This window comes from Grampus griseus, assembly GCF_964374135.1.
Source record: "Grampus griseus genome assembly, chromosome: 13".
Lineage (NCBI taxonomy): Eukaryota > Metazoa > Chordata > Mammalia > Artiodactyla > Delphinidae > Grampus > Grampus griseus.
Window position 1 is genome coordinate 86,864,078 of NC_139007.1, and position 24,418 is coordinate 86,888,495.

The 24,418-nt window shown below is 47.4% G+C and overlaps 1 protein-coding gene across 4 annotated transcripts in view; it reads left to right on the forward strand.

Moving 5' to 3' along the window:
• The window catches only part of AFDN (afadin, adherens junction formation factor), a 140,746-nt gene that overhangs the window by 80,142 nt on the left and 36,186 nt on the right, over window positions 1-24,418 (forward strand). For all 4 annotated transcript variants that reach the window (XM_082668965.1, XM_082668967.1, XM_082668966.1 and 1 more), the window contains exons 11-22: window positions 1,369-1,438; window positions 4,960-5,078; window positions 7,843-7,904; window positions 8,032-8,237; window positions 10,228-10,248; window positions 10,987-11,132; window positions 11,461-11,555; window positions 11,959-12,224; window positions 14,207-14,350; window positions 15,762-15,960; window positions 19,808-19,911; window positions 21,934-22,020. In XM_082668965.1, the coding sequence (XP_082525091.1) occupies window positions 1,369-1,438; window positions 4,960-5,078; window positions 7,843-7,904; window positions 8,032-8,237; window positions 10,228-10,248; window positions 10,987-11,132; window positions 11,461-11,555; window positions 11,959-12,224; window positions 14,207-14,350; window positions 15,762-15,960; window positions 19,808-19,911; window positions 21,934-22,020 (1,519 nt within the window). The remainder of the gene's footprint in view (window positions 1-1,368; window positions 1,439-4,959; window positions 5,079-7,842; window positions 7,905-8,031; window positions 8,238-10,227; window positions 10,249-10,986; window positions 11,133-11,460; window positions 11,556-11,958; window positions 12,225-14,206; window positions 14,351-15,761; window positions 15,961-19,807; window positions 19,912-21,933; window positions 22,021-24,418) is intronic.

Sequence of the window (24,418 nt, forward strand, 5' to 3'; positions counted from 1 at the left end):
AAGGATTAATCTTCAAAATATACAAGCAGCTCATGCAGCTCAATAACAAAAAAAACAAGCAACCCAATCCAAAGATGGGCAGAAGACCTAAATAGACATTTTTCCAAAGAAGATTTACGGACTGCCAACAAACACATGAAAGAATGCTCAACATCACTAATCATCAGAGATATGCAAATCAAAACCAGAAAGAGATACCATCTCATACCAGTCAGAATGGCCATCACCAAAAAATCTAGAAACAATAAATGCTGGAGAGGGTGTGGAGAAAAGGGACCACTCCTGCACTGCTGATGGGAATGTGAATTGGTACAGCCACTATGGAGAACAGTATGGAGGTTCCTTAAAAAACTACAAATAGAACTACCATATGACCCAGCAATCCCACTACTGGGCATATACCCTGAGAAAACCATAATTCGAAAAGAGTCATGTACCAAAATGTTCATTGCAGCTCTATTTATTAATAGCCCGGAGATGGAAACAACCTAAGTGCCCATCATCGGATGAATGGATAAAGAAGATGTGGCACATATATACAATGGAATATTACTCAGCCATAAAAAGAAACGAAATTGAGCTATTTGTAATGAGGTGGATAGACCTAGAGTCTGTCATACAGAGTGAAGTAAGTCAGAGAAAGACAAATACCGTATGCTAACACATATATATGGAATTTAAGGGAAAAAAATGTCATGAAGAACCTAGGGGTAAGACAGGAATAAAGACACAGACCTACTGGAGAACGGACTTGAGGATATGGGGAGGGGGGAGGGTGAGCTGTGACAAAGCGAGAGAGAGGCATGGACATATATACACTACCAAAAGTAAGGTAGCTAGCTAGTGGGAAGCAGCCGCATAGCACAGGGAGATCAGCTCGGTGCTTTGTGACAGCCTGGAGGGGTGGGATAGGGAGGGTGGGAGGGAGGGAGACGCAAGAGGGAAGAGATATGGGAACATATGTGTGTGTATAACTGATTCACTTTGTTATAAAGCAGAAAGTAACACACCATTGTAAAGCAATTATACCCCAATAAAGATGTTAAAAAAAAAAAGAAAAATGATGATAAAGAATAAAAATGGGAGGTTGAGAAGGAATGCTCACTTTCTCACCTTTCAGGGTAGAGAGTCAAAAACAAAAATCTGATCTCAAGAGTATTCAGTATACATTGGTAGGAAAAGTTCATAAAGTCACAGTAGTTTTTTAATTCATTAAGTTCATATTCTGGCAGTAAAGTGATTGCTTGAAGATCTTTGAACGTTGGGATATTTAGCTAGCTAGCTATTCCTTTTGTGTTATAAAGAAGAGACTACCTCTTGTCATTGGAGAGTTATTAATTCTATGTATTTCTTTTTCTGTCTCAACAGAATTGTTCAGGAGACAACTTTTGATTTGGGAGGAGATGTTCATAGTGGGACAGCATTACCAGCGAGCAAGGTGGGTGATTGTCTCTTACCTAACAGGACTGTGTTTGTTTCGCATAACAGGACGTCTTTGATGAACTACTGATGACATCCTCGTAAAAGTATTGTACAGACAGACTTTAATAGTGGCCTGCGTGTGGGTGTCCTAACCACTTGTGTCTCTCGTGGTGATACGTGAGCAGCAGACCGTCTTTTCCGCTAAGGCCGGGAGGCTGTGCTCTCTCTCCCAAGCAGTGTGTCCTAGGCCTGTCCTCTGTGTGGCCAGCCTTTCTCGCTCAGGCCACCCCCGCAGATAGCGGACTCCTGCCCTTCTTACCTCAGCCTGGGTCCCGGCTCCCACCTGCCGCTTCACGCCCGTGGGCGCTGTGCTCTCTCTCTTGCACAGTTGGTTTACTTCTGTCCTCGTTCTGGTTCCCGTCTGCTGGGTCACACCCCACACCCAGACTCGGGGACTGAAGCAGCAGCTGTTTTGTTTCTTCGTAGCTGTGCAGGGCGGTTTGCTCAGGGCTCAGTCTGCTCTGCTGGTCTTGCTGGTGGCTCCTTGTGTGGGACGGCTGGTGGCCGGGACCCCTCGCCCATCTCTCTCCACGGGGGCGGCGGACGTCTTAGTGCCTCACGAGAAGCGCTGAGCTCCCAGGCCTTGCGCCTTCCACCGCGCCGTTCACGGGCCCGGCTCGGGGGCAGGAGCTGCTCGCGTGGGGCTCATCTTCGGGCACCGGAACAGATTTTTAAAACCCTTCCTTGCTGTCCTCTCCAGCTACTGCCCGTTTCCTACTCGTGTTCTCAGCACGGTTTCTGGCAGGGATCATCGGCGGTGGCCGTGTCCACGGCCTGCACTCCATCTCCTTTCCCGCTCGTAGGGCCGCGCCTGTCCCGGGCACCGACGCCCTCGGTTCCAGGTCCCATGTGGTCCGTCTCGGCGGTGCCAGCACCACCCAGCGGGTGCACGCCCTCCGCCCCAGGGCCTCTCTCGCCCCCGTCTCACGGCACCTTCCTCCTCAGTCTGATTGGTGGGTCCCCGTCCCCCCCCACCTGATTCTGAAATTGGGGGCCAAGGCTTCAGACCTCGGGCCCCCCTCTTCCGTTGGTACCTGTTCCCAGCTGACCTTAGACAGTTGGATGCCCTTTGTGCGCGCCACTCCCGTCTTGGGCGCCAGCCCCCCAGACTCGGCAGCACCCGTCACATTCAACGCAGCTGAGACAAACGGAGACTTTCTTTCTCACGCACCTTCTCTCCCTCACCCTTCCCCACCTCGGGGCCTGACGTCCCGTCCTCCAGCGTCCTCGGCATCGCTCGACAGAAACCTGTCGCGGGCCACCCTGGCCCCCCTCGTCCCCTCACCTGGTCACGCCCTCACCCGGTCATCGGCAGGTCCCGCCGGCACGGCCCCTGCCCTCTGACCCGCCTTTGTCTGTCGTCCCCGGGAGAGTCTGGCTCAGGCTGCAGCCGTCCTGTGGCGGAGGGACCGCAGAGCTTCTTAGACGGCAGCCCCTCCTCTGCTCTTCCCTGGCCCGTCATTCTCCTCCCGGCAGCTGAACCGAGGTATTAAAGACGTGAATTAGACGTTGCTACTGCCCTGCTTCCGAAGCCTCTGGGTGGTTTCTTGTCCCGCTGTCACACGGTCGTCGCTCTGTGTCACACAGCTCCTGGGGCCCGGCCCCCTTCCCTCTCAGCTCAGCATGTGCCACCACTGCTTCTGTTCCCGGGACGCCCACCCCCTTCCCACCCAAAGGCCGGGTGGGCCTGCTTCTCGTGGAACGCTCTTTCCACTGGTTGTCCCCCAGCGAGCCCCTTCTTACCTCGGGCTTCCTCTGCAGTCTCCTCCATGAAGGAGTCTTCCTTGAGCGCCCTGGCACTAGTGCACACCGTACGTGACATTCTTTGTGCAGCCCTTGATACCGTACGCTACTTGTTTGTCGATTGACTGTGGAGTGTGAGCTTGTGAGGGTGGTAGGGCTTGTGTGCTCACTGCTGCACTTCTGCTGCTTAGAAGAATGCCTGGTAGTACGTACAAGTCTCAGTAAAGGTCTTCTAAGCAACTTAATGAATAAGTACTCTCAGAACCCGATATGATAACCATCTTTATAAAAAATTTTGCTTCTTATAAGAACGCATAGTCAATATAGAACACTTGGCTAAATTGAGAAAATGTGTAAAAAAAACTGAAAACAGTTCATGGTTGGCTTTTGGTAAAATTTTGGTAGATCCTTTTCTGAACTCCTATGCGTGTGTGTGTTCATGTGTATTTTAACATGATTAAATCCTTCTCTACACAGACACACACCTTTCTTTCCTGCTTCCTTCAGCTGTTTTGTGAGCATTTGTTCTAAAAACCATTTGAAAACAGCTAAAGTGGTTTTGTAACATGTTAGTTTATAAACATAGCAGTTTATTTGTTCATTGCCTTACCATTGTTCATTTATAACAACTTTTTGTAGTCTAAATGTCGCCATCCACTGACCAAGCAATTTTATTTCCGTAGCCATACCTTAACAAAGTAATTAATTACTGTGTGTGAACATGTGTGTGTGTGTGTGTGTGTATTTATACACACACAAACAAGCACAGCTATCCTGACACTTCATACTGATGAACATTTTAAACAACCTAATAAAAATTGGTTTAATGAACCTTGACGAATAGACAACAGAATGTTAATACAGCCATTACAATTCTGTAACATAAAAATAATATTATGAGATGTCTACAGCATTAGAAAAAGTATCTTTTACAGAGTGTAGGCTGTGTAATGTCATTTATGGGAGATATAAAGAATGGAAAGATACATGCTGCACAAGGTTAATTCTGGTAGGTAAGGCCAGGATGATTTTTATTTACTTATCTGTGCTCAGTTTCTACAGTAAGGGATGTAGCAAGAAGTCTTACATAAATTTTTTGCTGCAATGGATTTTTTACCTAAATTTATTGATTCTGTTCTGATTGTTTTCTGAACATCAGTAACTCATCCCTCTGTCAGCCACAGGCTGGCTAGGACTGGGCACTGCTTGGAGGGACTTACATCGACTGTGTGGGGTTGCTTCATAGGTGTCTTTTCCCTGTGTTGATTAAGGGCAGGAAGCAAGCCAGTTTCGGTACTGAACCCTTCACTAGGTTTTGAGCTGTGATGAGTGAATTCCTTCATCCTTCCTTAAAACTCACAAGTAAACAGAGAGCCACCTCTTCGCGTTGTGCACATACCCTGTCCACTGTGTCCTGACCCAAGAGAACTCCGTGGAGTCAGGTCGCTGCTGTTACTGGACTTTCTGCAGGGCCCTGGTGTGTGTGCCCCACGCCTGCATGCCTGTGTTTTAGAGCCAGACGGGGAAAGTGGCCGTGTGTGCTGTTATTCTCTCAGTGACTGTGCTCTTGGGCACACTGCCGTGGACGTGGCATCCTCGGCACTGCTGGGCCCCTCCTGGCCTCTCCTGTCCCTCTGCGGCCCCCCCCCCGCCTCCCCCGCGACGCTGACTGAGTGTGAAGCGTGGTTGGTCCGCGTGCTGTGTTTAAACGCCCTGTGTTTCCCCTGGACTTAGAGCTCCTCCAGGCTGGACGGCGACAGGGGGCTGTCTGCCGCCAGCACCGCCGAGCGAGGGATGGTGAAGCCCATGGTCAGAGTGGAACAGCAGCTGGACTACCGCAGGCAAGAAAGCAGGTGGGAAATGGGTGCCTTTGGAATTGTGAAAGGAGTGAAAGTACACCTGGAGAGGGTTTGGGTTAAAGGTTACTCACTCCAGAGGTTTGGCTGACATTTTTAGAGTGTTAGCAGCACTTTAAGGTTATTTCCTTTTCATGTTACTGAATTGAAAAAAAAAGCTTCATCAACAGTTACATCCCTCGCTTACATGCCACGGCCTCATCCAGGTGAAACGGGAGGCAGTTTGAATTAAGATGTTTCCATGTTAAATGTGCTACTTCGTAAAAACAGGGAGAAAGGGAATTTTTGGAGGATTTTAATATTTGATCATTTTGATATTTAGATAAGACTAATCATTTGACCCATTTCCAGAGGAAATCCTCACGTGTTTAAAAATACACAGAGCCAAGAATGAGGTTGAGGTTGAGTGTCTCAGAGTCACGGAGCACATCCTGCTCTGTCTCACGCCCTGGCAGCTCCCCGTTGATAGACGGAGATGAGTCTTTTTCTCTGCTGGCACTGGTCTTGCCTAGTTTTTTTGAACAGAGAACATAGACCTTTTGTTATTTCCTTTTCTTAAGATTTTTAAATATATCTCACCTTAAGTCAGAATTCTGCTTCCTTGTGGCTTCTAAAATTGTTTCGGTGTAGGAAAGCATGGTGGTTCATTGTAGGTGGTGAGCCCTCCTCGCACAGAAACGGGGGAGCTGGGTGTGAACGCTCTCGTTATCAGCAGTGGAGCCGGGAGCGCTCGTCTTTGGTGCTTTTCAGACTTTTGATGAGGCCATGCTGACCGTTCCCTTTCGCAGATCCAGTAACCAAGGCATTAGCTGAGGCAGGTCGCTTACATTTGGTGACAGGCGACAAGCGACCGATACAGTTCTTAAGTTTTCCGTCTTGCAGCAGAGGGCACTGTACATTGTAAGATTTTAATAGCGTTCATCATAGTGATTAAATCTGTGGACTCATCTGGGAATCTCAAGTTTTTACCTCATTTTTATTATGGGCTTTTGGTTATTATTCAGTATTTTTTTGTGAATTTTTTTACAATTACAATATGAATCATTATACGTGGAGAATTTTTTTTAGATATAATAATAAATAGCCTACTTTCTGTGTCCGGACTTGTTTTTGGTAGTGTATTCTAGGATTAGATGTTCAGAACAGTGAATTAGTATTATAAGGAGTTAACCTCCATTTGCTTATAAGGTGATCAAGAGGTGTGTATCATAGTTCTTAGCCCATAAATACTTGAATAAGCAAATCGTCATTAGGGGAGGGGAAGATTGATTAGGATAATGTTTTTAGGGTATGCAAAATTAATAAGTATATACTTACTAACATATTAATAGTTAATAAATATATGATAATATAGTGTCAGAATAGCCATATGATGATTAATTATGTGTCAGAAATTATTTTTTCCTGTGAGCATATGTTTTAGTTAAGTTTTTTGCAGGGTCATACTCTTTTGTTTTGCCAAGACTTGTTTACGGTTTACTGGATATGAATGTGTGTTGCTTTGCTGCTATGAGGACAGTGATGGAAACAGATGGCTCTTCCCATTCTCAGCCTCTGTTTCCGTGTATGTGACACATCGTTAGTACAAGCAGGTCCTCTACACTGGTGCGGTCATGAAAACTAAGCAGCTTTCATGAGCGATTAAATACTAACCTTGTCAAGGAAACAGCTATGAATGATGGAAAAGACTTTTAAAGTACCACTGACACATTTTTAAAATTTTTTCAATGAGAATTTAAATTCCTTATTTCTAATAGATGTGTTGAAGTGATGAAGCATTAAAAAAATTTGGTAAAAATTTATCCAGGTTCACGTTATGGGTATTAAATTGAAAATAACTGCTTAGCTACAATTTCAGATGTTTACAAATACGGCAGCATAAGAAAGACATTAAAATAATTGAGCTTTTGAATTACTTCTGTTTCTAAGAGCATTTTTATACCTAAATTATTGAGTTAAATCCAAATTAATAAATCATAGACTGGATAATAAACTTTGAAGCATGTAATTTGGTGAAAAGAAGGTTTTTTTGTTTTTACTTTTCATGTTTATGATAGTTTGAATGAACCCACATTATATTTCTCCTTATTCATCTTTTGGTGCGTGGAGATGAGGATGGAGGGACCAGAACATTTGTTGTTGGAAAGGAATCACTTTAGTTCGCCCGTCTGTACCTGCAGATCTGTAGTCAGCCGTGTTAGTCATCCTACGGCGTGGTCACCGTGCGCGGGGACAAATGCTAACACTGAGTGGTCGAGGGGACCTGGAATGGCAGGGGTCACGTGTCTAACCTCTATTGGGAGAGAAAGGCGATGTCTAGCTCTTAGGACACTTTTCCTTTTCCTGTGTGAGAGCTCAGTTTCAAGCTCAGTGTGGTTTAGATTTTCTCTGTGTCTCCCAGCAGTGTCTCTTCATTGTCACTTGAGCCATCGCGGTAGCAGGTGCCTGGCAGCCTGATCTCTCTGCTCCACGCGACGTCTTCATCAATAATAAAGAAACAGGGTCAGATCTGTTCTCCTGAGGGAAGCAGATACTTCAAGGACCTGACCTCTGTGAGGAGCTGGGACGTGGTCACTCCCAGTTCACTCATTTGAACGCTTGAATAGGTTCCACGTGAAAACCAGTCATCGGGCTGTGTGTTATTTGAAAAAATTTTATATATAGACATTTGAGAAACAGTTGCAGAAATCTGCACTGGCTGTCGGTGATGTTATTAGCTAATGTGACCGGATTTTAAGAAATGGCCATTTTCCTCTTTCAGAACTCAGGACGCTCCTGGGCCTGACCTAATACTGCCTGCAAGCATTGAATTCAGGGAAAGTTGTGAGTAATTTCAGATTGCATTGGTAGTGAATTACTTCTTGTTCCATTTTTCTCCATCTGATTTTCATGGGGTTTTTTTGTTCTTTTTTTTTTTTTCTTCTTCTTCTTTTTTGAAATCTTTTCACAGCTGAAGATTCATTTTTATCTGCCATTATAAATTACACTAATAGCTCTACAGTCCATTTTAAGTTGTCACCTACATACGTGTTATATATGGCGTGTCGGTATGTATTGTCCAGCCAGTACAGACCCGATGTCAGTCCCGCAGAACGGACGCACAAAGTGATTGCCATTGTCAACAAGATGGTGAGCATGATGGAAGGGGTCATTCAGGTAAGCGCCAGCCTGCAAAGCCAGTTCAATGACCGTGTTTATAATTTTTAAATCAGTTAAGTTAGTTTTTTTAACATTTCAGATTTGCTTACATGTTTGACTTCGTCTTAATCTTTTCTAAAACGAAAGTTACATAAGTAGGATTAGAAATTGTGTAGCTTTAAAAGTTGAAAAGAAATGTAAACTTCTTTTCTGTTTCTTCCCTCCAAAATTTAAAATAAGGGAAGAGAGACTGTACATGGTAACATAATGATCATGAAAAAGACCCTTGAAATTACACTAGTTGTGAGAAGGCATTGAGAATTTAAAAAATAATAATAAATTACTGAGGTGAAATTCACGTAACATAAAATGAACCCTTTTAAAGTGAGTAGTTGGGTAGCATCAGTACATTCACAGTGTTGTGCAGCCTCCTGAACTTGGTTCCATAGCTTTCCCATCACTCCAGACAGACCCCTCACCCATCGAGCAGTTTCTCTCCATTACCCGCCCCATCAGTTCCTGACACCTCCTTAGAATTTTTTAATGGTTATGAAAAAGGACTTGTTCTTTTATAATGAGCCTACTAGGATGTTGGTAGTTAGCATCTGGGTTTTTTGATAGCAAACTTGTGTAGGTATAATGGACATCGTGACATTTCTCACTTACGATGAAAATCAGATTCAAATTCTTTCATAAACCAGTTTTAAAGTTTTCGGGAAATTAGGATATTTTCGTGGCAGAATGGTTTGTTTCCTTTAGTACTGTCTTGTCTGTAGTTGATAAAATTGGCATAATCGTTTTCCAGACTTTTAGATAACTTGGAGGTTTAAAGTCCTTAAAAGTAAATTTACAGATTTTTTTAAAAAGTGTTCCTAAATCACTTGTCAACGCTATTTATTACTCAGCTGTGAAACTCTAGGTATATAATGTTACATAGCATGGCTAGATGGTTTGATTGTTTTTCTCCTGTCAGGATACTTTTCAAACTAGAAAAGACTAGTTTGAGGCAGACTAGTCTTTTAATTCCCTCAGAACTGTTTTAAAAGGCCAGACATTTGCAAGAAGGGTTTCTTTCATGTTTGAGTGGTTAGCCTGTGAATTTGAGGGGGTTGTGAGTCTTCCACCCAAGTGAGGAAACAGATAAAAAGGAAAGTCGTTCTGTTTGGGTACCATTTTGTTACTCTCTTATTATTTTATAGACAGATGTGGATTTCCTTTCCAGTTGTCATTCAGAGCCATTGTCTGTCTTCCATCGCGTTCGGATTTCAAATTACCAGACTCCCATCAGCAAACTACTTTTGATGGCCTTTCCTTACTAGGCAGTGAAATCACCGTTATCAGGACAAGCCTTTCAGACTTCAGGTTTAGGTTCAGTATGTGACTGGAGATCTAAAAATTTTCAATATTAAGGTTGAAGATCTAAAAGTCTTCAATTTTTAGAGAGTAATTATGGAATAATTAAAATTCTTTCATTTTTTGTAAAAACCTACTTTCAAAAAACAAGTTACTCCTTTCTAGTATAGAAATAATGCATCTTTAATACATTTTTAAGTTCTCAGCTCTTACTGTTTTTGCTGGTCTTTCTTGTTTTTCATTCTTATTAACTGGTCCAGGAGAATAGACGCTCAAGTTATGTACGTTTAAGTCGTCTCAAACACGCAACGCTGTTACGAGATGTTAAGAAGTCCTTTTCTTTGTAAATCTTTTAAAGAGATCAGTGTATTCATTTGTTTATTGTAACATCTTCTTTATAGATAAACTCTAGGAATTCCCTTCGTTACTGTGCCAGTTTTAAGAACATGAAACTAATCGTTTATGCCCTAGGCTTCCAAAGCTGCCTCAGACTGTAAATGAGTGTGTAACGTGGGAATAGCGTAACTAAGTGTCGTACCCTCATGTCGTACCTTCATGTTAGTGTTTTGATTTTTTTCTTTTTTTAACTATCATGATTGTTTACAAGTTTCTTTCTCTCGTTCTGCTTGGTTTCCCCGCGTCTGTTTTTCTCCAGGAAGTAGACCAGGTTGATCAGGTAGGACATACTGCTGGGAGCCGATCCTCCTGGCTGTGTTGGCTTAGCTGAGTTTCTCATGCTGCTTCCATGTCAAAGTACAACAACAACCGGACCGAGGCTCATAACACTCATTTGGCAGCTGGAACATGCAGTACTAAAACCCTTTTTGGACTGTGCAGCCTTTATCAGCATTTCATAACTTTTGCTTAATGCACTTCAGTGTGGATATGAAATGACAAAAGTTCTGTTTCTTCTCTTTATTGTTTATCCTTGGTTCCTATTCTTTGGATCTCATCTGAGGTTGCCTGGCCTGCACATGTGGTCGGGAGATGACACGATAGATCAGTACTTGATACCGAGTTGCTTGGTGTCCAAGCCAGTGACTTTGAGTATCAGGGTGGCTGTTGGGTAACCATGGATACACGTGTGTATACTTCACAGATTACCAGATAATGCACAATCTCCAATTTGGTGTTGTATTATTCGATACCTCCTTCCCCCCACTGATTCCATAAATTGTAGCTCATTAGATCCGTGTGTCTATACATGAATCCTAAGAAGTTGCAGTGGGTTTTTACTTTCCATTGCGATGTATGTACCCAAATTCCTCTGCACGTATCTGGTATCTGTGGTAAATACCTTGGTGAAAATGGGAAGGTACTGGTCTATCTTCAGCAGCTTTTCAAGAGCATTCCTTTTTATTTTTATTGTTGTTGTTTGTCCTGTGGTTGCTATGGAAACGTGTTCTGTCTACAGAAACAGAAGAATATCGCAGGAGCGCTTGCTTTCTGGATGGCGAATGCATCTGAGCTGCTCAACTTCATAAAGCAGGACCGAGATCTGAGTCGAATCACGCTGGATGCCCAGGATGTTCTAGCACACTTGGTTCAGATGGCCTTTAAGTAAGAACGTGTGTTTGGAGATGATACTGTTCTGTAAAGATTTAAATCATGTTTTCTGGTTAAATTTTCAAAACTAATTTTAAGGGGTTTTATTTACCCTAATTGAAGATGGATATCAAGAAGCATAATTAACTATATGCAAAATGTGTTGATTTAATAAATTTAATTCACTTAGCTGTGTTTCAAGAATCCTGAGAGTAGAACTCTTACATATATTTTTTACATGAAAGATATTTCTAAACAGTACGAATTGTTTCTCTTGTGATATTGTGTCTGATGATAGCAGGGCGTCATTCTGAGATTATTAAAATTGTTTACGTATTTTCAGATACCTGGTTCACTGTCTTCAGTCAGAACTGAATAATTACATGCCAGCCTTTCTGGACGACCCCGAAGAGAACAGTCTGCAGAGACCCAAAATAGGTTAGGCTTCTCTTTTTCTCCTTCGTCCCCTCCTTCCCTCCTTCTCCTGTTTGTTTAGCTTCATTTTAATATTTGCTGTATGTGAGAGGGAGGTATTATGAAAGTAATGAGACATCCTGTTGGATCTGGCATTCTTAACTAATAAATTGTGATCACCACGTGTCTTGTTTAAGAAGAGTTACCTTGTCGCATCCTGCTGGTGCGACATCAGACTTTCCCAGAGGTCTGTCTGGGTGAACTTAAGTAGATACAGTTCATACCGCTACGTATTGGTGGTTCGAGACCACGTCACTGCTCCCTGTTGGGGTGAGATTGCTTTTCTAAAGAGGTTGAACAGACGTCACGCGCGTTTACCGCTAATTCCGGAGCGCTCTCGGTGACGCAGTGCCGTCTCTCTGCACAGACGACGTGCTGCACACGCTCACGGGGGCCATGTCGCTGCTGCGCCGCTGCCGGGTCAACGCCGCGCTGACCATCCAGCTCTTCTCCCAGCTCTTCCACTTCATCAACATGTGGCTGTTCAACAGGCTGGTGACCGACCCCGAGTCGGGGCTGTGCTCCCACTACTGGGGCGCCATCATCCGCCAGCAGCTCGGGCACGTGGAGGCCTGGGCGGAGAAGCAGGGCCTGGAGCTGGCGGCTGACTGCCACCTCAGCAGGATTGTGCAGGTGGGTGGTCCCAGCCCCGCTGCCCCGCTCAGTGGCGCTGTCGTACACGTCTCTGGTTCTACCACGGGGGGGAACGTGGACTCCGCAGAGCTCAGCACCCTCCTTCTGGGGTTTTTCACATGTACACGTAGGTTTATTAGTTTGCCTGGGTTGCTTGAACAAAGTGCACAAATGTGGTGGCTTAAACAGCAGAAATGTATTGTGTCTGGAGGCCAGAAGTCTGAGATCAAGGCCAGGGCACGTTGGTTCCTGCGAGGGAGACTCTGCTCCAGGCCTCCGTAGGCTCTGCTGGCTGTTGGCAGTCTTTGGTGTCCCCGGGCTTGTGGACACACCACCCGTCCCCGCCTCTGCCTTTGTCTTCCTGGACGCACACCTGTGTCCAAACGTCCGCCTTTTATGAAGACGCCAGACCTACTGACCTGATTTAACTTGATTCCTTCTGTTAGGATCATGTCTCCAAATAAAGTGACGTTCTGAGGTAAACAGGGTTAGGACTTCCCCATATGAATTTTGGAGGACACAGTACAGCCCGTAATAGGTGGTACTCAGTAGAATAAATACCTTAAAGGGTTTTTTAAATTGAGAATAGTAAGGTATATTTCATGAAGCTCCTTACTGAAAGATAAAGTCCAGTTTGAAAATGGATGGTGACTGCCTCTTTAGGAATACAAAGCCAGGTGACCGCAGAGCAAAGACCTATAGCAGATACACAGATAAAGAGAAAGGGATCTAAGCACACCACTGCAGAAAATCATCAGGTCACCAGGAACAGAGCAGGAGAAGAGGAAAGGAACAAAGGAGTACAGCAGAGCCATGTCCTAATGGCTTAACCAGTTCTAGGAACTTCCTAGGTATTAAGACTAGAAACTGGTGTTTTGCAGTTAAGGAAATGAGTATCTAGAGCCTCATACCCTAGGACATTTTTTTAGTATTATTATTATTATTACAGTGTATTATTACAGTGTATTATTACAGTGTATAATTTTGTATTTTTTTCTCAGTCTCTTAAAAAGATTTAGTTTCGAAAGAGGTTTCTGCCCTCTTACTTTCATTGAATCAGCGAGTTATTTAAAAAGTCATTACAGGGACTTCCCTGGTGGTCCAGTGGGAAAGAATCCACCTTACAGTGCAGGGGACGTGGGTTTGATCCCTGGTCCGGGAACTGGGGTCTCACATGCCGCGGGGCAACTAAGCCTGCGCGCCGCAACTGCTAAGCTTGTGCTCCTCAGCTAGAGAGCCTGCGTGCCACAAACTACAGAGCCCACGCGCCCTGGAGCCCGTGCACCACAACTAGAGAAGCCTGCCCATCACAATGGAAGATCCCGCGTGCTGCAACTAAGGCCTGATGCAGCAAAAAATAAATAAATTAAACAAATAAATAATAAATAAATCTTTTAAAAAAGAAGTCATTACAGTGGTAGTTTACTCAGACCTTAGTAATTGGTGATCTTAGTGGTTATATAAATGTTGAAGTTTCTAAGAAGTTTTTGTTGTTTTTGTTTTTGTTTGTTTTTGCGGTATGTGGGCCTCTCACTGTTGTGGCCTCTCCCGTTGCGGAGCACAGGCTCCGGACGCACAGGCTCAGCGGCCATGCCTCACGGGCCCAGCCGCTCTGTGGGAAGATGTGGGATCTTCCCACACCGGGGCACGAACCCGCGTCCCCTGCATCAGCAGGCGGATTCTTAACCACTGCACCACCAGGGAAGCCCTCTAAGAAGTTTTAAATGCTCTCTGAACATAAATTATTGAGTCTCATTATAAATATATATTTTAATAAAACAATTCATCTAAAAACCTTTACGATGCTTTGAGTTCAGTTTAACACATATAGGTAATGTTAATGGAACTGTATTTTCTTAAAAACACCCTGCATTTCAAAATCAAATTAGCAAGTTATTGCAGTTTTACAAATGTTATGTAAAGGGGAATATTTATGAAATACTTTTAAATCATGATCTTTCATGTTGCTCATTCCAAATTAGGCAACCACTTTGCTCACGATGGATAAGTACGCACCCGATGACATCCCAAATATAAACAGTACCTGCTTCAAGTTAAATTCGCTGCAGCTTCAAGCCTTACTTCAGAACTACCACTGTGCACCCGATGAGCCTTTTGTCCCTACAGTAAGTGACAGCACCACACTGCCACTCCATGCGGGCCGTGTCTGCACAGGGAAATGTGGAGAAAAAGGAAAATTTATGTAATCAGTTCCCTTATTTCTTTAGTAAGTAAGATCATTCACTTGGTCGTCTCACGAGGTCACTTTTGCTATTGATGTCTGTATGAGTTAGAGGTCGGTGCAAGAAGTGGAAACTACATAAGCATGTTAAGTAGAAAGGGATTTAATTCGGGGATTGAGGTTGTTGGAAAATGGTTGGAAAGCCGGGGCGGGGAGTGAGGAAGTTGCCCTGACATCTGAGTTCTCGGGCGCGGCGCTGTGACCCGAGACCCCGAGTGCCATCCTTGTGTTCACGCAGCAATAGCTGCAGGGGCTCCCCAACCTGTGCAGAGGTGTCTGCCTGGTAAAACCCAGGTTCTTGTCCAGAACAGAGTCTGCTATTTTGGGATGCCTCCTAGAAGGGACAGAGGGTGAGAAGCACAGAAAACAGTACGTGCTGCAGCTGGCTCTCTATAGAGAGGAATGCTGCATGTGCCCTGAGAATTCGGCAGAGAAGTAACCTAATTGGATGGATGGCTTGATCTCCAGTGTGGGGTTTATGCCTACAGAAGACAGGTACAGAATCGCCCAAACCTGGAAACTACTACCTGTCCCCAAATAGACCGTGTCGCAGTCCGGTAGAGGAGCCTGACGCGGCTGCACAGCAACGCAGGAAGTCACGCACCAGCTCTACACCCTGGGCTTCCCTTTGCACGGACTCGGGGACACAGGAGGACGCGGCTTAGAAGCCTGGGTGGCCGAGACTTTGGGGACGGAGGGCAGGGCAGTGAGGGCAGCTTCGCAGTGGGTGTGGTTCGGTCCCCCGAGCGGGCTGGTTGGTGGGGGCGGAGCTGTACAGTTAGGATTTGTGAACTGTCCTGTGTGTACGTTATCTCACTACCGGAAAGTTTTTAAACAAGAATCACCCATAAACCCATAATAAGGCAATAACCTGCGTAAGCCGGGAATAGATATTTTTGTCCTGATTTTTTTTACATTTAACATTGTGTGAGATTTTTCCGATGTCGTTAAGTATAAAAATAAGGTTATTAGCAAATGGATGTTAAAAAATTGTGCAAGGAAAAAACTATTTTTGAGAAGGGAAAAAGACCGTTTTCTTGTGGTCGAAGAATTTCTGTTTAAAACTACAGGTCTTTGGAAATTAATAATTAATATGGAAGCTGACATATTAAGAGTGTGTGCTGTACTAGTGTTTTATTGCTTTACAGACTGATTTGAATTGTTGATAGACTTCACTCTCCCTGCACGTGTGTATGTAGCCACGCTATGCGTGCTTAAACGTTTTTCTGACAGCTGCTGGTCAGCTGCGCCCGTCACCGAGCGTGTCCTTAGCTCTGTGTCTGTTTTCCAACCAGGACCTGATGGAGCATGTGGTGGCTGTGGCGGAGAACACAGCCGACGAGCTGGCACGCAGTGACGGGCGGGAGGTGCAGCTGGAGGAGGACCCCGACCTGCAGCTGCCGTTCCTTCTGCCCGAGGACGGCTACTCCTGCGACGTTGTCAGAAACATCCCAAATGGCTTACAGGAGTTTCTGGACCCTTTGTGCCAGAGAGGTGGGTGGCGGTGCCCACACCTGGCATCCGAGCTGGCCCGCATGCAGGCGAGCCTTGCACTCGTGTGTCAACCCACCCGCGTTGTGTGCGCCCTGTGTGCTGGAAAAGCTGGGGGTCCAGCGGCTTGGAAGGGAGCGTCCCGTGGGGACGTGGGGTCAGAGGCGTGCAGACCATGGGGTCCTGGGTGTTGCCCCGGCTACCCGCGAGCTTGCCTGGTGTCAGGTTACAGCAGGAGGGACCTTGGCTGCCCCTCCCTCCTGGGTTCTGTGAGAGCCTGGGAGCTCCATCTGCCCCGTTAGCGCGAACCGTAAGTGTTGGTGCCCCCAGAGCAGAGCAGGCAAGAACAGCACCAGCGTTAGAACCAGACGGCCGGAGCTCTGACTCCACTGTCGCCTTTGACCTCCCCCGTGCAGTGGGCGTGTCGACGGTGCCACCCCACGGGGCTGTCTTGAGGATTGAGCAGGTGGCTGAGTGTGGAGCCCCTGGCACTGTGGCACGGGGCGAGCCCGTGCACGTCACGATGCCAAGCTCGCACGCGCGTGTGTGCCGATGCACCGGCACAGCGCAGCTCGCTTCCCGCTTTTACTCTGTGCCCTCTGTCCACCCTCTTGTTGATGTGTTCCGAGGAAGACACAGGCCGACCTCGGAGGCGCCGTGGGTCTGGTTCCAGGCCACGGCGATGAAGAGGACGCCGCAGGAAAGCAAGGCGCGTGGAGCTCTGGTTCCCAGCACGTGTGCGGAGGTTATGTTCACACCGTGCTGTAATCCGTCTGTTAGGCGTGCAGAAGTAGTATGTCTGAAAAGCAATGGACGGGCCTTCGATAAAAAAGTACCTTATCGCTGAGAAATGCTGGTCACCGTCCAAGCCTCAGCAAGTCTGAGTCGTCACAGATCGATCACAGGCCACCGTGACACACACGATAATAATGGAAAAGCTTGAAAGAGTGCAAGAATTCCCAGCATGTGACACGCAGACCTGAAGTGAGCAGATGCTGTGGGGAAAGTGGCGTCGACAGCCTTGCCTGGTGCAGGGCTGCCACAGACCTTCCCATCTGTGGGAAACAGTCTTTGCAAAGTGCGATAAAATGAGGTCTGCCTACCACAGTTACACCTGAGCCACGAGCTTTTAAATTAGACCGGATTTCACTTCTCGTCTGCTGCTTTTGTGTAATGTGGAGCTCAGATGAGTAGCAGAAGGGAAGCAAAATTTAGGAGTTAACTTTTCTATTTTTTTTTTTTTTGCTTAAATTAAGGTCTGTAGATATATAAATATATAAACTTAGTGTGACTTTTAACTTCAGTGAATGTTTCAGTCACCACAATAGGTCTTTACATCTTCAAAGGTTTTGATCGTTTTAAAAAATTCATTTTATAAAGGCTGCTGCTTGTAACGAAATGTGTTTGTACAGCAGCTGGCAGACGTGTCTGTAACCCTCCCCGGAGCGCTGACTGAGCTCTTGGTGCTGTCCTGGGAGAAGCACAGGCAGGGTGGGATGTGGTTCTTAAAGCATCGGTGTGTGTGCAGGATGAAGGGGCGGGGGCAGCGGTGGGCTGGCAGAGCCCTCAGTTCAGCCCTGACTCTGGGACAAGCGGGGCGGAAGGGAGGGGTGCGGGCTGCAGGCACGTCTGAGAGAGCTTCAGTCGGGCAGCGGGAGTCCCTGAGCCGCAGTGGCCTGAGCCTGGGCCTGGTAGGGAGGTGGTGGCCAGGGCAGCTGCTCTGGGGCCGTGGGGCTGCTTTGGGGTGTCCTCCCTGCTCCCGTGGGCTCCCTGACACTCAACGCAGCAGCCCTGCACCTTCGCCGCCGGGCTGGTTCCTGCTCTCCTGCTCTGAACGTCCCCGTCACCTGCCTTTGGGCGTGGCACCATCTCCTGCCAGTCCTGGCCCCCTATCTGCAAGCACACGAGCCGTGCTCCCAGTACTGGACCGTGTGCTGTGCCTCCATGGGGTCGCTCCCCGCGTCCACTCCTCTCCCCGCTGTCTGACTCCCGGCAGTGGCCCTGTTTTTCTGAAATTCCAGCCAGCATCCCTTTGTCTGTGGACTCAGCCTCTCCCTCACACTGCTGCCACCTTCCCCCCCCCGTGGTTCTCCCCGTCTTCGGTGATACTTGGTGCCAGTGTGTGAGCCGTCTGTGCTTCCAGCAGGACAGGCTGGCGGTCGTCCCCGCTCTCCGCCTGCTCAGTGCCGGGCAGAGGGCCTTCGGGGCCACGTGCCGGCAGAGCTGCTCTTCGGGGCCTTGTGAATAAGCCTGCGGAGGCTGACTCACCAGCCCCCGTGGGACGTGCTAGGCGTGCTGGGTACCCAGCTGCCGGCTCCACAGTAGGTGCTGCGGAGAGGGTCTCGGCCAGCCCGGGGGCAGCGCCATCCTGACTGCACGATGCCATTTTTTCCGTGATTTCCCCTTAGGCTTTCCCGAATGATTCGTTGTGGAGCGTACGTGGTATTTCCTCACGGTCTAGGCGGCCCCACGCTGTTTTCATACATCTTAGATGATAATGTAGCCAAGTACAAAGCCACTTTTAAATAAGACTTACAGAGAACTGGGTGTTTTCTTCTATGACGTCAGCGGTTTTAATTCTTCATGCTCAATTTTTTTGTAAGCCAAGGAAAGAACTGCTGTGTGCTCTCAATTTACGTTCCTTTGGCTTTTTCGTGTGATACGATTCTATGAGAGAAGCTATAAAACCAGCACGGACTCATACCTGACCTGAGGTGCGTTCCTGGTGCTGAGAAAGTGAACCGTCTGTGTGCATATGGTCCAGACGTGCAAACCTGATGTTTAAAAAATTAGAAAATTACAACTGTTGACGTTTCAAAACCGTGAGAATTATGATTCCCTAAAGCATGGGAAAGAGAAGTAAATTGTAGTAATAATTCAATGAAACTGGATTGAAACTGATTTTTTTTTTAAAAAAGGACTAAAACTAAGTGAAAATAATTTTTGCCCATATTTTAATTGAGTATATTTGTGATGTCTTCTTTTCCCTCTACCACAAACAACCTCATAACTGTCCAAAGATAACAGCCCCCCCACCCCCACCCCCCCAGCACCCAGGTCGTGGGGACCAGGGCGTGTCTGGCAAGCAGTGTGCTCTTCGTAATTGTGAGCTGCTGCTAATAAGACCACTTTGGAGAAAAGAATTGTGCAGGGCCTGTGTGATCTGACTTCGTCACGAAATCTCTGAGAAGCTCTGTAAGATCTGACAAATGAGGAACGACGTAGGCTTAGTTTTGTAAAGATGTCATTTGTCCCTGATGAACATATCAGAGATATTCTTTAAAACAGTATAAAGTGATTCTAAATTTTCGTTTGGAAGAAATTTAAGTGAGTGTGACTTGTCAGAAAATGTGGGCAAAGAGTGATGAGAAGGAGGCCAGTCCTACCCCAGAATTGCTACACGAGTGGAATCAATCGTTTGCCCCAGTGCGTGAGCCTGTGCGCAGACGTCTGTGCTGGTGCCGTTCTCTGGCCCCTCTTTCCTTCCCTGTGTTAGAGATTCTCAGCGTGACTGAGGAGCTCTTAGTTGAGCAGAGCAGGCCAGTCTGCAAGGAAGCAATTTCCATGCACTTCTGTAATTTTTCATCGATGTTAGAGAAAAAGTCTTTGGAATAAAGAAGAGGGGAGACCAATTTCACTTCTCTGCTTGGTGCTGAAATTCCATTGGACCAAAGCAAATACGCACTTTTAAATGTCTGATGATGCTGTTTTCAGAGAGAGTAAAAGTAATTCAGGAAGATAAATGTCATTAGGCGTCATGCAGTTGCTGCTTTCGGTTGCTTCCCTTGTTGAACATTATGGGTCCGACGTGTGCTTTGCATTCTTAACAGTTTGCCTGTTTTCTCCGCAGGATTTTGCAGGTTAATTCCTCACCCACGCTCGCCAGGCACGTGGACGATATATTTTGAAGGTGCAGATTATGAGAGTCACCTTACGCGGGAGAACACGGAACTGGCAAGTATCGTGACAATGACAGATGGACAAGGAAAAGAAGCGGGTGCCTTACGATTTGAAAATATTTTCTTTATTTTCAGGCCATGTCTGTATAGTTTTGTCTATAAACAAATGGTACTTTTAAAAATAAAGCATACTTATACCCACAGTTAACATCAACCATAATACCTATTTAAAAAATATATTAATATAGTAGTCTCAATGGGTTTTATTAGAAAAGTTTTCTTTGGTAAAAGTATTTTCTTTTTTCTAGTCAGTTCTGCCTTGTCTTAAATGTGTGCCAAATCATTTACTAATATTTTGTATCTTTCTGAAAGAGCGGTCATCCCGGCATTCACTAGCCTCATAGATTTTAGGGAGAATTCTGCCTTGCTTCCCACAGAGAGTTTTAAACGAGAAAGGGTGCTTTTCCTTGTCTTAGAAAGTGGTGCCAGACCAGAGTTGTCATATGCCACGTACACTAGCAAGTCATTCCAGGAAAAACACAAACAAATGAAATTTGTCCTTTAGAACTTTTTTGTTCCATTCCATTTACCTTAAACGTTACCTTAAATGTAATTGCCTCTTAAGCCACGTAAGGGTTCAGGGGAGCCAAGCAGAGTGACCACACGTTGGGCAGGTGACTGTGGGTGGGGTCCGTGTGCTACGTGCGACGGACGTGGCAGTCAGTCCCCTGGCCCTGACACCAGTGTGCCCAGGCCAAGATTCAGGGATTCTCGTCTATGCAAAACAGCCACAAGTCTACTGAAGCTTTAGAAACTTCCTTGTGGTGTCCTAACTTATTCCTTACTCGAAACATTGTGCCTAGTACTTACCTGATTTCTAAGAAACCCAGAGTATGTAAGGTGACAACACTTAATGTAAGGTGAACAGTGTGATGTGTTTTGTATATTAAATTCAAAGTAATTATTTTTGCTTAGTAGCAAACTTTAGATTTGAGCATCTCCAAAAATTGAATTAGTTGGTGATTGCTGTTACACCAAGTAGATCACATTTAAGTACCGATACAGTGAATGTGCCGCTAATACTCTTTACTAGCTGTTGTTTAGCTCATAGCAAGTAACAGCAGCAGCAATTTCTAATTCCCAGACGTCATAGAAAAACAAGTGCCTTAGATGGAATCACTGATTCTTTTCAACTTTCTAGTTTATTCATGGATCCCTGAGAAGATTTCAGGTCTTGATATTTTAAAAAGCTTTGTCACCTAATCTTATTTATTTCCCTTAAAATATTATCATCCAGACTTTGGTTCTGAATTAACAAGCCGTGTGTACAGTCACCACTTCTTGGCCACGTGCCTGCATACTTACGTGTTTAACTAATTAAATTCTGTCAACGTGGGCCCTGGGAGTTTCTTCTTCACTTTTGTTGGCTCTTTCACGTGCGGTAGGACATGTACAGGACATGGAACTTCAGTGGCTAATTTTACTTGCTCATGTGTTGGTGGATCTGTTCAAAAACTGGCCTGTCTCATTGGTCGGTAACTTATTCCCCAGCCACGGGCTTCACAGAATCATGCAGAACTTTGGGTCCCACTGTCTGAAGCCTGTGGCTGCTGTATTTTTGCTGTTGAATTTTCTTAAGAGACAGAGATGTGAGATCATCTTTGTCGTCACTGTTTTTGCAGTCCTCCCCATAGACAGTGTAAAGTAAGTGTAAATTTCTTTTTTAAAAAACACCTAGTAATCGGCGCTGAAAGATAATAAAGTAAAAATTTAATTTTATGATCAGGTTTTTCTCATGTGATAGTAATGCAAGGTTAGTTTTATTTTATAAATTAAGTTCTTTAGATAACATTTAAATAGCATCTGTGATGATTCATCTTTAAGGCTCTGGAGTCAAGACTATTGGTATTTACTTTTCCAGGTCACTCCAGGAGGAGTATCTGTGTTCGTTGATTTTTACTGTTTCCTTTTCCACTCTCCGTTGGTTTCCTCTCCCCACTACCGGAGAGAAAACGAGTGACCGAGTGGCGGTCCTTGCGTTTCAGGCCTGTGGTAAAGTTCTGTTTCCATCTCTTAGGCTCAGCCTCTGAGGAAAGAACCGGAAGTAATCACGGTGACCCTCAAAAAGCAGAACGGGATGGGCCTCAGCATTGTCGCAGCAAAGGTAGGACGGCACAGGTGGTGGCCGGGCTGCCAGCCTTCATTCTTGAGGCCTTGGACCAGCAGCTGTCGGGGCCGAGCTGCGCGTCCAGTTCTGCGTCTGGGAGGGGGCGAAGGCATGGGAATGGAGCCCCGGGCTCGCTGCGTTCCCGGGGTGACTACTCCGCGGACGGGCCAGGGTGCGAGCTCCCCAAGCTGGGCAGGTGGTGCTCCCGGGGAGCCAGGGCGGGAGGGACCCGACACCCTGCTCCCGTGTCCGTGTGCAGCGGGCCCCCGGGTCCCTGGCCCCCCGCTGGCTGCAGCTCCTGGCAGCAGGGGTCCTAGAGGCCGCGAGCCGCGTGCACGCGCCACACGGGCACTGCAGCAAGGGAGCACCGCACGGCACGGCCCTGTCTGGGGAGAGCGGAGGGGAAAGAGGGCCTTCGCTCATTTTGAAGACTCTCCGTTGACAGGTGGGGTGTTCTGTTTCTCAGAGAAACGAAAGGGTTTGGAAGGAAGAAGGGACATGGTGCAACCGAGATTGTAGGGCCTTGGTGTGCAGGAGGCAGTACAGCGCCGGGACTAAAGCAGCCAGAGGGCCTTGGTGTGCAGGAGGCAGTACAGCGCCGGGACTAAAGCAGCCAGAGGGCCTTGGTGTGCAGGAGGCAGCACAGCGCTGGGACTGAAGCAGCCAGAGGAGCTGAGCCTCTGCATTAGCACGTGGAAGGCAGGTGTGGTCTGGGGCACAGCATCACCTGGGCTCACCCAAGGAGGCCAAGGAGCCAGGCCAGAGCCTTGCAGGCCAGGACTCACGCTCACCCCTTCCAATGCGGTCCCGCTCGTGGGCCATGTTTCCCGCCTGTCGTGATCAGGTGGGCCCACAGCTCAGAACGCTGGGGGATGTGAGCGGGAAGTTACAGGCCACAGACTGTTCTCCTCTTTGCTCAGCGAGTCAAATGCCCATTTTCAGGGCGGGAAAAAAGTTATTAGGATAAAAATTACCCCACCATACTCCAGTATACAGGAAAAATGTAACGTCCGCATTTTCTGATTTTTACATGTATATATGTATATAAAAATCTTATTTCAGATACGTGTCTTACTTGAGATTTGAAATTCTCCTGATCTCTTTCAGTACAAAGCTACCTGTCTTCTGTAGGTTTAAGTAGGATCTACTTAAGTGTCTCTGGGCCCTTCCCTCTGGCCCGAGTCCTGAGTGTAGCGAACAGTGAGGCACCGCATGAGCGCCCCCCAAACCCCCCCTGGCCGGCCTCTGGCCTCGCCCGGCTGCCAGGTGTCCGTGGGCAGCTAGGACAAGGAGCCAGGCTGGGAGTCGCCGTCCAGCCTTGTCCCCGTGCCTGCGGTTGCCGGCGAGAGGCAGGAGCGAAGGGCGCTAGCCCCAGGGCTCCGCTGCGCCAGGTGCGTGGCCAGGGTCGGTGAAGAGCAGCCGCAGGAAGCCCTCTCCCTGCCAGCGCGGAGTCGGGGTCAGCGAAGGCCCCCGAGGAGATGCCTCGTGCGCTGGACCTCGGAGGGTGAGCCGTGAAACGTGGCGGAGGGGCGGGCACAGGCTTTGCGGCCCCGGGGCCAGCGCGCGGAGGCAAGGGGAGCCCTTGGAGGCGGCCCGAGAGCAGGCGAGGCCGGACGCCGGGCAGCAGGGTCTGCAGGCCCCCGTGGGGCCCAGGCGGGCAGACTCTCCGCTCCGCGGGCGTGTGGTCACAGCGGGAAAGCGGGCAGGGCAGTGGTCAGTGAGGCGTGTGGCCGGGTCCCCAGGACGCTGATTCCAAGAAGCCCGAGGGCTTGCTGCAGTTCAGGCTTTAGAGGAAGTAGCCACTGAAGGGCTCACGTAAGACGTGGTGGCGTCAGAGTGCAGTCCTGAGAGTTTATTCCTCCTGCCTTGGAGAGCGTGGTCCGGGGGGCTCAGAAGTGCAGCCAGGGGCTAGTGAGGGAGCTACGCCTGGTTTTGCAAGTGGGAGGAGTGTCCGCTCAGCGGGGGAAGGAGGTGGCGGCGGAGACGGAGGCCGGGCAGCCGCGGCAGCACGTTTACTTGTGGACCAGTGTGGCGTCGCTGGGACAGACACCCCTGCAGGCAGCCGGGCCCCAGCGTGTCCGCCGCTGCAGGGCTGCCAGCTTCCGGTGCGCCTGCCGGGCCCCGGCGCGTCCGCCGCTGCAGGGCTGCCAGCTTCCGGTGCATCTTGGGCGCTGATGTGTATTCGTTGAATGGCAGCTTTCATCTTGGCTGTTGAACGGGGTGTGTGTAGTGAGTGGAAGAGAGAAATATCAGTGTATCCCGGGTCTGTCTTCAGCAGCTGGGCGTGTGGGCGTGTTTACTGAAGGTGGAGCTCCTGAAAAGGAGCACGTTTTGGCAGGGAGAGAATCGAGAGCTCAGTTTTGAGCGTGTTAGATTTGAGAGCTGGGTGGATGCC